Below are 12079 nucleotides of genomic sequence, written 5' to 3'. Positions count from 1 at the left end.
GCTACCATACGTCTATCAGTTGATGACGTCCTACTGTTTCAGGATGAGGAGGGCTACAGTGTGGGCATCTGCAGTACTGGTTCTGTGCCTGGCGGGCCGCTGTGAGTCGGCCAGGATCCTCTGCCTGATGAGCACGGTCTCCCACAGCCACCACATCTTCAACCGGGCCCTCACGCTCGAGCTCGCCAAACGCGGTCACCAGGTGACTGTGTTCACTCCAGACCGGGAGAAGAAACCTGTTCCCAACCTCCGGGAGATCCTGATAGAAGGGGCATACGAGGCTGCACATGAAGATTTCGGCTACGAGACCTTCGCTGAAATGAGTGAGATGGACATGGTTGGCGAAATTTTCGGCTGGGGTGTAACCACTTGCCGTCACACCTTAAAGTCGAAAGGCGCCCGACACCTGCTAGAACTGGCGAAGAAAGAAGCTTTCGATCTCGTCATCAACGAATACGGCCTACAGGAATGCCTGCTGGGATTCGTCAGCAAATTCGGCAACCCTCCAATGATCGGCATCGCAGCCTACCCCAGTCCTCCATGGGCAAATGAGGTGGTGGGGAACTTCCAGAACCCGTCCTATGTGAACACTTACATTTTGCCTTTGACGGACCACATGACATTCACGCAGAGGATGCAAAACTTTCTGCTCGATAACTATGCGTCTCTCTACCGCAGGTTTTTGTACATGCCGCAGCAGGATGAGCTCAGCAGGAAGTTCTTCGGCGACTCTACGCCGCTGCCCAGCGAGGTCGAGAAGAACGTCAGCTTCGTGATGGTCAACACCCACTTCAGCACGGACTACCCAAAGCCGCTGGTGCCGGCCATCATAGAGATCGGCGGGCTGCAAGCGAAACCTCCACAGCCGCTACCCAAGGTGAGTTGAGCCTTGTCACAGTCTACTCCTTCAATTTATGAATGCTTGTATATGTTACATCTGTAACATCCGTCTATTTGACCATGTCAGTCCCTCATACTCTTAGTTACGATGGTTGCGGCCTGCCAAGTAACGCTAAGTCTACATCATTGGAGCCTTAGCTCACATTCGGTCTAATAGCTATAATCACAGTTGACCTACCTATTATGTCAACATAATCGCAACATGTATTTTCTGCAAACTGCATCTTGGCATGGACAGAATATTTTCAACGCACACAACTCCATCCCTGCTCTAACTGTCGTTAAATACAACTCAAAAATATTATTAGTATATATCATTTATTAAAAACCCTTTCATAGTTTCCACAAAAGCGGCCGGAGTGGCCGTGCGGTTCTAGGCGCTACAGTCTGGAGCCGAGCGACCGCTACGGTCACAGGTTCGAATCCTGTCTCGGGCATGGATGTGTGTGATGTCCTTAGTTTAGTTAGGTTTAAGTAGTTCTAAGTTCTAGGGGACTCATGACCTCAGAAGTTAAGTCGCATAGTGCTCAGAGCCATTTGAACCATTTTTCCACAAAATACATCTGTCGCAATAATAGAGAAAAGCAGTTTTCCCAGATACATATAAAAATACAGAACTAAGAATCTATACTGTCAAAGAAGTGACACTGGAAATAAAGATAAGCTACGCAGTTAGGCAGGGCTGTAGTATGTCACCAACAGTGTCCAACATCCGCATCAGCAAATTATGCAGGGAATGAATGAAGGAAAGTACACCTCAATGTATAACGATAGGGACAGATAAATATCTATAATGTCCGTATACACACTGAAACGACGAATGATAATTTGTAACTAAAGCTGGGATTCGAAACTGAGTCTCCTGCTCACTAGGCAGATGCGTCAACAACTACGCCACCCTGGCACAATGGCTTTGCACAACTGCGCAGACTACCCTAGCACACTCCATCCCCCCCCCCCTCCAATCCGAATCCTCAATGATGCGCCAGCCCACTTGGTGTTCCCCCTAAACTCGTACATCATTGCAGAGGCTCCACAACTGTACTGGAATAGCACCTCAGCATCGGGTATCCTGCCTGAAAGCCAGGAACAGGTGCTTTGATCAAATGAAACTATACGTTTCTAGAGACCTTTTAAAGTCTCAAACATCGATCACGTATGGACGTATTGAGCCGTGCGTGGCTCGTATTCCCGCCATCATGTACACTCCTGGAAATGGAAAAAAGAACACATTGACACCGGTGTGTCAGACCCACCATACTTGCTCCGGACACTGCGAGAGGGCTGTACAAGCAATGATCACACGCACGGCACAGCGGACACACCAGGAACCGCGGTGTTGGCCGTCGAAAGGCGCTAGCTGCGCAGCATTTGTGCACCGCCGCCGTCATTGTCAGCCAGTTTGCCGTGGCATACGGAGCTCCATCGCAGTCTTTAACACTGGTAGCATGCCGCGACAGCGTGGCCGTGAACCGTATGTGCAGTTGACGGACTTTGAGCGAGGGCGTATAGTGGGCATGCGGGAGGCCGGGTGGACGTACCGCCGAATTGCTCAACACGTGGGGCGTGAGGTCTCCACAGTACATCGATGTTGTCGCCAGTGGTCGGCGGAAGGTGCACGTGCCCGTCGACCTGGGACCGGACCGCAGCGACGCACGGATGCACGCCAAGACCGTAGGATCCTACGCAGTGCTGTAGGGGACCGCACCGCCACTTCCCAGCAAATTAGGGACACTGTTGCTCCTGGGGTATCGGCGAGGACCATTCGCAACCGTCTCCATGAAGCTGGGCTACGGTTCCCCACACCGTTAGGCCGTCTTCCGCTCACGCCCCAACATCGTGCAGCCCGCCTCCAGTGGTGTCGCGACAGGCGTGAATGGAGGGACGAATGGAGACGTGTCGTCTTCAGCGATGAGAGTCGCTTCTGCCTTGGTGCCAATGATGGTCGTATGCGTGTTTGGCGCCGTGCAGGTGAGCGCCACAATCAGGACTGCATACGACCGAGGCACACAGGGCCAACACCCGGCATCATGGTGTGGGGAGCGATCTCCTACACTGGCCGTACACCACTGGTGATCGTCGAGGGGACACTGAATAGTGCACGGTACATCCAAACCGTCATCGAACCCATCGTTCTACCATTCCTAGACCGGCAAGGGAACTTGCTGTTCCAACAGGACAATGCACGTCCGCATGTATCCCGTGCCACCCAACGTGCTCTAGAAGGTGTAAGTCAACTACCCTGGCCAGCAAGATCTCCGGATCTGTCCCCCATTGAGCATGTTTGGGACTGGATGAAGCGTCGTCTCACGCGGTCTGCACGTCCAGCACGAACGCTGGTCCAACTGAGGCGCCAGGTGGAAATGGCATGGCAAACCGTTCCACAGGACTACATCCAGCATCTCTACGATCGTCTCCATGGGAGAATAGCAGCCTGCATTGCTGCGAAAGGTGGATATACACTATACTAGTGTCGACATTGTGCATGCTCTGTTGCCTGTGTCTATGTGCCTGTGGTTCTGTCAGTGTGATCATGTGATGTATCTGACCCGAGGAATGTGTCAATAAAGTTTCCCCTTCCTGGGACAATGAATTCACGGTGTTCTTATTTCAATATCCAGGAGTGTACTTTACACCATGTAACGTAGTTCCACCTCACTACGTTAATTTAAATTACTACGGTCACTGAGTTGCTGCTTTGCCTGACCGTGACCGGCGCTAGCAGCGCGTATCGATATTTCCCCTCTCGTAGTATCTTTGCTCGACTGCCATTACTTTCCGGTCGTTGTCGGTCGTAAGGTCAGGTCGCGAGTTCGGGTCTCGAGTTCGAGCTGCCAGTCAGTTGGAATGCGTCTGAAGCACAGTCCGGACCTGGCAGTCGGGGAGTTGCATTGCGGCAGTAGTGCAGTCGGGTTGGAGCAGCAGCGAGGTCTGCGTCGACATGGCTCCCCCGACCATTGCCGCCGCGCATCACTTGAGCCCGGCAACGATCTTGGTGAATCGTCGGTCGGTCGTCCTACTGGACGACGCGTTTTGACTCGTCGATCGTTCATGAGTCGGCTGTGTGTGTGTGCATCCACTCCCCATTTGCCTTCGTGCGCCCTTAGTTACTGTTGGGTATCGTTCAGGTATTCGTGCAAGTGTTTGTCAGGTTGTGTGTGTAGTTGCTGTTATTTCCACTGACGACTTATTTTAGATGTTGTCGGCATTCTGAGAAGAGTCGGTCGGTTGCTGCGGACGAGGGAAGTTATCTCCGCACTGTGCAGTCGGCTGGGTCCGCTGGCGGTCCCTGCGCAGTGTATGGAGCGTGTGTGGAGCTGTCCGATCGCTACGAGCTTCGTGCTTCACCGACCCAGGACGTCAAAGTTAAGTAGGGTTTTCAACTATCCAAGCCACGTCCATTCATGTTGTGTGGTTCGTTTCAGTGGTTCGCTGTTGGGGAGGTTTTCCTATGAGTAACACCGAGTGTTTCTATTGCTGAAATTTAGCCGCCATGCGGTGGAATTATCTATATTGGTTGACTACAATTCGAGTGCACCAGTGGAATTTTCTGCCTTGTGGCCGTTAGGGATTCCGACGGATCAAGTGCAGACCGACCTCCCTGGAGGCTTCTGAGTGCCGTTTTCTTTATTGTCCTTCTCACCGGTGTTTAATTGTAAGTTTATAATCTATCATAGCCAAAGATTTAAAATTTCTTATTTTTTCCGAACTACAAGTATTTTTTGAATTTTGAGAAATCAATTGTTGGCCTTAAGCCGCTTGAAACCTTATTCTTTAAATTATCCTTTAAGCAAACACATTGCGGCCCTCTACCATAAAAGATTATGATAATATATATTAAAAATGTCAAATTTAATTGTGGCCCTCAGTCGCTTGTATTGCACCTTGCATATGTTTGTTCTATCTATCTTTGCGTTGAGACTTTCCAGCCTGGCTGTGACTCTATGTATATTTTAATTATTTTATTTGCTATTTTAACTGCATTTTTATTTTGTCGATTTTTAAGATTTCTTGTTTGGAGGCCTTCAGCCGTGAAATAATTGCCTTTTGGAAACTCGTAGTTCTAAAGGTTCGGCTATGTGCCGTTTTGGTTTAACGGTGTTATTAAATTGCAATAAATTACAATTTTGAGTGAACCTGACCGATACCTTATTTGGCCCTTTCCACAATCCTAATCACCTGTCCTGCCCTGCGAGTGTATCACGTATGTGTACAGACAGAAGCGACGGATAAAAGTTTGTACCAGTGCCGAGATTCGAACTCAGGTCCCGTGTTAGCTACGCAGATGCAATACGCCGCCCTGGCACAGTGTCTTTGCACAATTCCACGTACTACCCTAGCACGCCTCCCCTCTCAATCCAAACCCCCACTCACGCCTCCGCGCACTCAAACGGCATTGCAGAGGCTCTCACACTTGTGCAAATCCATCCTACTAGGGTGATGTAGTGCCTAGTGCATCGGCCTAGTGAGCAGGTGACACGCGTTCCAATCCTGGCCTTGCTACAAATTTACATTCTTTTCTTCAGTCTGCATACATACATCTTAGATGTTTGAGCCTGAAAACGTTTCTGGCACCATATGGTTTCATTTCTTTAGATAAATAGCTGATGCTTTTTCCTGACGACCAAGTCCTCATACAGCACAGTGAAGACCAGATTCAAATAGCGCTACACAGATTAAGAAATATTAGTTTCAATTACACTACTGGCCATTCAAATTGCTACACCACGAAGATGACGTGCTACAGACGCGAAATTTTAACCGACAGGAAGAAAATGCTGTGATATGCAAATGATTAGCTTTTCGGAACATTCACACAAGGTTGGCGCCGGTGGCGACAACTACAACGTGCTGACATGAGGAAAGTTTCCAACCGATTTCTCATACACAAACAGCAGTTGACCGGCGTTGCCTGGTGAAACGTTGTCGTGATGCCTCGTGTAAGCAGGAGAAATGCGTACCATTACGTTTCCGACTTTGATAAAGGTCGGATTGTAGCCTATCGCGGTTGCGGTTGGTCGAGATCCAATGACTGTTAGCAGAATATGGAATCGGTGGGTTCAGGAGGGTAATCTACATCTACATCTACATCCATACTCCGCAAGCCACCTGACGGTGTGTGGCGGAGGGTACCTTCAGTACCTCTATCGGTTCTCCCTTCTATTCCAGTCTCGTATTGTTCGTGGAAAGAAGGATTGTCGGTATGCCTCTGTGTGGGCTCTAATCTCTCTGATTTTATCCTCATGGTCTCTTCGCGAGATATACGTAGGAGGGAGCAATATACTGCTTGACTCTTCGGTGAAGGTATGTTCTCGAAACTTTGACAAAAGCCCGTACCGAGCTACTGAGCGTCTCTCTTGCAGAGTCTTCCACTGGAGTTTATCTATCATCTCCGTAACGCTTTCGCGATTACTAAATGATCCTGTAACGAAGCGCGCTGCTCTCCGTTGGATCTTCTCTATGTCTTGTATCAACGCTGTCTGGTACGGATCCCACACTGCTGAGCAGTATTCAAGCAGTGGGCGAACAAGCGTACTGTAACCTACTTCCTTTGTTTTCGGATTGCATTTCCTTAGGATTCTTGCAATGAATCTCAGTCTGGCATCTGCTTTACCGACAATCAACATTATATGATCATTCCATTTTAAATCACTCCTAATGCGTACTCCCAGATAATTTATGGTAATAACTGCTTCCAGTTGCTGACCTGCTATTTTGTAGCTAAATGATAAAGGATCTATCTTTCTGTGTATTCACAGCACATTACACTTGTCTACATTGAGATTCAGTTGCCATTTCCTGCACCATGCGTCAATGCGTAATACGGAACGCCGTGCTGGATCCCAACGGCCACGTATCACTAGTAGTCGAGGTGACAGGCATCATATCCGAATGGCTGTAACGGATCGTGCAGCCACGTCTCGATCCCTGAGTCAAAAGATGAGGACGGTAGCAAGACAACAACCATCTGTACGAACAGTTCGACGATGTTTGCAGCAGCATGGACTATCAGCTCGGAGACCGTGGCTGCGGTTACTCTTGACGCCGCATCACAGACAGGAGCACCTGCGATGGTGAACTCAACGACGAACCTGGGTGCACGAATGGCAAAACGTCATTTCTTCGGATGAATCCAGGTTCTGTTTACAGCATCAGGTTGGTCGCATCCGTGTTTGGCGACATCGCGGTGGGCGCACATAGGAAATGTGTATTCGTCATCGCCATACTGGCGTATCAGCCGGTGTGATGGTATGGGGTGCCATTGGTTACACGTCTCGGTCACCTCTTGATCGCATTGACGGCAGTTTGAACATTGGACGTTACATTTCAGATGTGCTACGACCCGTGGCTCCACCCTTCACTCGATCCCTCCGAAACCCTACATTTCAGTAGGATAATGCACGAACGCATATTGCAGGTCCTGTACGGGCCTTTCTGGTTACAGAAAATGTTCGACTGCTGCCCTGGCCTGAGGATGCGAGTTGCATTCCTTTACGTTCGCATCTAACTTACAGCGTCAGTTGCCCTCAAATCGTGTTAGAAAAATTCTGTGGAATAGAAGAACCAAGTGTTTCTGCAGTAGTGCAGCCAGAAGAAGATCCACAAGAAGAGGAGTTGAACGAAGAATCAAAAGGTGAAATCACAAATGCCATTAAATACGCCGAAAATCTGCTCCGCGGTTTGAATCTCGTAACGAATACACCGCCTAGCGTGATCTCTGTCAATACCGTTGCAATTGACGATACGTATCGCAATACAGGATCTCTTGGCCGAAATACATATCATTGTTGATGATGAATTTATAGATTTCAACGAAGAAGATGAATTAGAAGAATATGTTGCAAACGGGATGAATATTTGAAAAAATTAATAACCGAATATATCTTTTTTTAATTTCGCACACCTTACAGTGTTTGTTGATAATCTTTGAAATAAAATTGAAAAATTCGGACGATTTTGATAAAAAAAAATACGCCAGCCGGATTGGAACACGGTACCTCCAGCGCGTTAGCCATGAATATTTACCGTTGCGCTACGCTGAATTGCTCGGAATTTTTTGTAATGTTACGCTGATACAAAGTGAGCAGTGAACTTCAAAACCGATTTTCTCAAAAACCAAGGCCAGTCGCTAAAATACCGGATAGCCAGGTACTCAGGGTAAGTGCGTCTACAACATATATGAAGCGCATCAAAATCCGTGATTTATACACTCCTGGAAATGGAAAAAAGAACACATCGACACCGGTGTGTCAGACCCACCATACTTGCTCCGGACACTGCGAGAGGGCTGTACAAGCAATGATCACACGCACGGCACAGCGGACACACCAGGAACCGCGGTGTTGGCCGTCGAATGGCGCTAGCTGCGCAGCATTTGTGCACCGCCGCCGTCAGTGTCAGCCAGTTTGCCGTGGCATACGGAGCTCCATCGCAGTCTTTAACACTGGTAGCATGCCGCGACAGCGTGGACGTGAACCGTATGTGCAGTTGACGGACTTTGAGCGAGGGCGTATAGTGGGCATGCGGGAGGCCGGGTGGACGTACCGCCGAATTGCTCAACACGTGGGGCGTGAGGTCTCCACAGTACATCGATGTTGTCGCCAGTGGTCGGCGGAAGGTGCACGTGCCCGTCGACCTGGGACCGGACCGCAGCGACGCACGGATGCACGCCAAGACCGTAGGATCCTACGCAGTGCCGTAGGGGACCGCACCGCCACTTCCCAGCAAATTAGGGACACTGTTGCTCCTGGGGTATCGGCGAGGACCATTCGCAACCGTCTCCATGAAGCTGGGCTACGGTCCCGCACACCGTTAGGCCGTCTTCCGCTCACGCCCCAACATCGTGCAGCCCGCCTCCAGTGGTGTCGCGACAGGCGTGAATGGAGGGACGAATGGAGACGTGTCGTCTTCAGCGATGAGAGTCGCTTCTGCCTTGGTGCCAATGATGGTCGTATGCGTGTTTGGCGCCGTGCAGGTGAGCGCCACAATCAGGACTGCATACGACCGAGGCACACAGGGCCAACACCCGGCATCATGGTGTGGGGAGCCATCTCCTACACTGGCCGTACACCACTGGTGATCGTCGAGGGGACACTGAATAGTGCACTGTACATCCAAACCGTCATCGAACCCATCGTTCTACCATTCCTAGACCGGCAAGGGAACTTGCTGTTCCAACAGGACAATGCTCGTCCGCATGTATCCCGTGCCACCCAACGTGCTCTAGAAGGTGTAAGTCAACTACCCCGGCCAGCAAGATCTCCGGATCTGTCCCCCATTGAGCATGTTTGGGACTGGATGAAGCGTCGTCTCACGCGGTCTGCACGTCCAGCACGAACGCTGGTCCAACTGAGGCGCCAGGTGGAAATGGCATGGCAAGCCGTTCCACAGGACTACATCCAGCATCTCTACGATCGTCTCCATGGGAGAATAGCAGCCTGCATTGCTGCGAAAGGTGGATATACACTGTACTAGTGCCGACATTGTGCATGCTCTGTTGCCTGTGTCTATGTGCCTGTGGTTCTGTCAGTGTGATCATGTGATGTATCTGACCCCAGGAATGTGTCAATAAAGTTTCCCCTTCCTGGGACAATGAATTCACGGTGTTCTTATTTCAATTTCCAGGAGTGTAGTATGGATTGTCCCCTTGTAAGATAGGCATCAATAATACAATAACTTGTGTTCCATTTCTAGTATTTAGGATTTGACACAGCTTACAAATAAGATGAAGATACAAATAAGAAAAGTAACGCCTACCTACCTATCTGTGGCACGATAAGAACATTGAAGTGTAAAACGAGGAGAGAAACCCAAATGAAATTTCATAAAGTCATGGCACTACCAACACTACTATATGGAGCAAAACAGTTGGACGTTAAGATCAGAAGACTTAAGACAACTTGAAACATCAGCTATGAAGTTCCTTACATCTTTAAATGTCCCAAAAGGGGAAGAAAAAATATGAAATCACAAAAGATTGAGGGTATAGCCATTAAGTGAGAAAGTTGTCCAACAAAAGCAAGTCTGGAAACAGCATTATTGGGTCTGTCATCCCAGAGAATCACTGGACAAGCAATGCAAGACAGATCCTTTGGAGGAAATAGTGTGGGAACGTCAACGAAGAAATGGTTAGGCTGGAACAGGACATAAGACGTAATCGTGGCTTGACAGAAGACAGTTTCTCGACTGTTGCATGCGTTACACAGGTGTGAATCGCGTCATGGACAAGTCTTATCGCTACAGCAGCAGAGCACAGACTGACAACCTTTAAGAGCACAGGTAAACACACGAACCGTGCTTGAGTCTCGTCTCGGATCTTGCGTTTGATTGAGTACGACAGGTGATCCTGGGACCTTTTCTCCTGACGGTGGGACACTGTTTTGCGGTTCTGGTGTTACTATATGATCGAGCTGCACTTATGTAAATCCTATTCGAAGGCATATCTCTAGTGATGCATTCAATGTGGCTTTCTAAACACCATTTACCGGCCGTGGTGTTCTCCTGTACGATTCTGCACAGAATATGTTGAACGCCTGCTCCCTTTCTATTTCATAGTAGATCACTACAGCACAGAACGCTACCATGCGACCGAAAAAAGTCACAAGGCACCTCCGTTATCAACAATGATCGTCAACAGGTCGTATTATCAAGACGTGAATATCGAAAACTGGAGCACCGAGTTTTAATATTAATTATACGAGAAGGCCAATGGAACTTACGTAATTCGAAATGTACTTTGCGTTAGATGTGCACAAAAAAATTATGTGTGTACATAAGCGTTAAGAGAGGTAAAAGGAAGTAGACATACACGAGAAAAGAATGAGATTTTCATTCTGCAGCGGAGTGTGCGCTGATATGAAACTTCCTGGCAGATTAAAACTGTGTGCCCGACTGAGACTCGAACTCGGGACCTTTGCCTTTCGCGGGCAAGTGCTCTACCATCTGAGCACGACTCACGCCCGGTACTCACAGCTTTACTTCTGCCAGTACCTCGTCTCCTACCTTCAAAACTTTACAGAAGCTCTCCTGCGAACCTTGCAGAACTAGCACTCCTGAAAGAAAGGATATTGCGGAGACATGGCTTAGCCACAGCCTGGGGGACGTTTCCAGAATGAGATTTTCACTCTGCAGCGGAGTGTGCGCTGATATGAAACTTCCTGGCAGATTAAAACTGTGTGCCCGACCGAGACTCGAACTCGGGACCTTTGCCTTTCGCGGGCAAGTGCTCTACCATCGGAGCTACCGAAGCACGACTCACGCCCGGTACTCACAGCTTTACACCATGTAACGTACTTCCACCTCACTACGTTAATTTAAATTACTACGGTCACTGAGTTGCTGCTTTGCCTGACCGTGACCGGCGCTAGCAGCGCGTATCGATATTTCCCGTCTCGTAGTATCTTTGCTCGACTGCCATTACTTTCCGGTCGTTGTCGGTCGTAAGGTCAGGTCGCGAGTTCGGGTCTCGAGTTCGAGCTGCCAGTCAGTTGGAACGCGTCTGAAGCACAGACCGGACCTGTCAGTCGGGGAGTTGCATAGCGGCAGTAGTGCAGTCGGGTTGGAGCAGCAGTGAGGTCTGCGTCGACATGGCTCCCCCGACCATTGCCGCCGCGCATCACTTGAGCCCGGCAACGGTCTTGGTGAATCGTCGGTCGGTCGTCCTACTGGACGACGCGTTTTGGCTCGCCGGTCGTTCATGAGTCGGCTGTGTGTGTGTGCATCCACTCCCCATTTGCCTTCGTGCACCCTTAGTTACTGTTGGGTATCGTTCAGGTATTCGTGAAAGTGTTTGTCAGGTTGTGTGTGTAGTTGCTGTTATTTCCACTGACGACTTATTTTAGATGTTGTCGGCATTCTGAGGACAGTCGGTCGGTTGCTGCGGACCAGGGAAGTTATCTCCGCACTGTGCAGTCGGCTGGGTCCGCTGGCGGTCCCTGCGCAGTGTATGGAGCGTGTGTGGAGCTGTCCGATCGCTACGAGCTTCGTGGTTTACCGACCCAGGACGTCAAAGTTAAGTAGGGTTTTCAACTATCCAAGCCACGTCCGTTCATGTTGTGTGGTTCGTTCCGGTGGTTCGCTGTTGGGGAGGTTTTCCTATGAGCAACACCGAGTGTTTCTATTGCTGAAATTTAGCCGCCATGCGGTGGAATTAACTATATCGGTTGACTACAATTCGAGT

The 12079-nt window shown here is 49.4% G+C and overlaps 1 protein-coding gene across 1 annotated transcript in view; it reads left to right on the top strand.

Moving 5' to 3' along the window:
• LOC126106637 (UDP-glucosyltransferase 2-like) overlaps positions 1 to 12079 on the top strand; it is a 118081-nt gene that overhangs the window by 14499 nt on the left and 91503 nt on the right. Inside the window, exon 2 of the mRNA XM_049912992.1 lies at positions 43 to 877. Coding sequence (XP_049768949.1) covers positions 44 to 877 — 834 coding nt within the window. The 5' untranslated portion in view covers position 43. The remainder of the gene's footprint in view (positions 1 to 42; positions 878 to 12079) is intronic.

The sequence above is a fragment of the Schistocerca cancellata genome, chromosome 10 (genome assembly GCF_023864275.1).
Source record: "Schistocerca cancellata isolate TAMUIC-IGC-003103 chromosome 10, iqSchCanc2.1, whole genome shotgun sequence".
Taxonomy (NCBI): Eukaryota; Metazoa; Arthropoda; class Insecta; order Orthoptera; family Acrididae; genus Schistocerca; species Schistocerca cancellata.
This window is presented reverse-complemented; position numbering and strand designations above follow the sequence as displayed.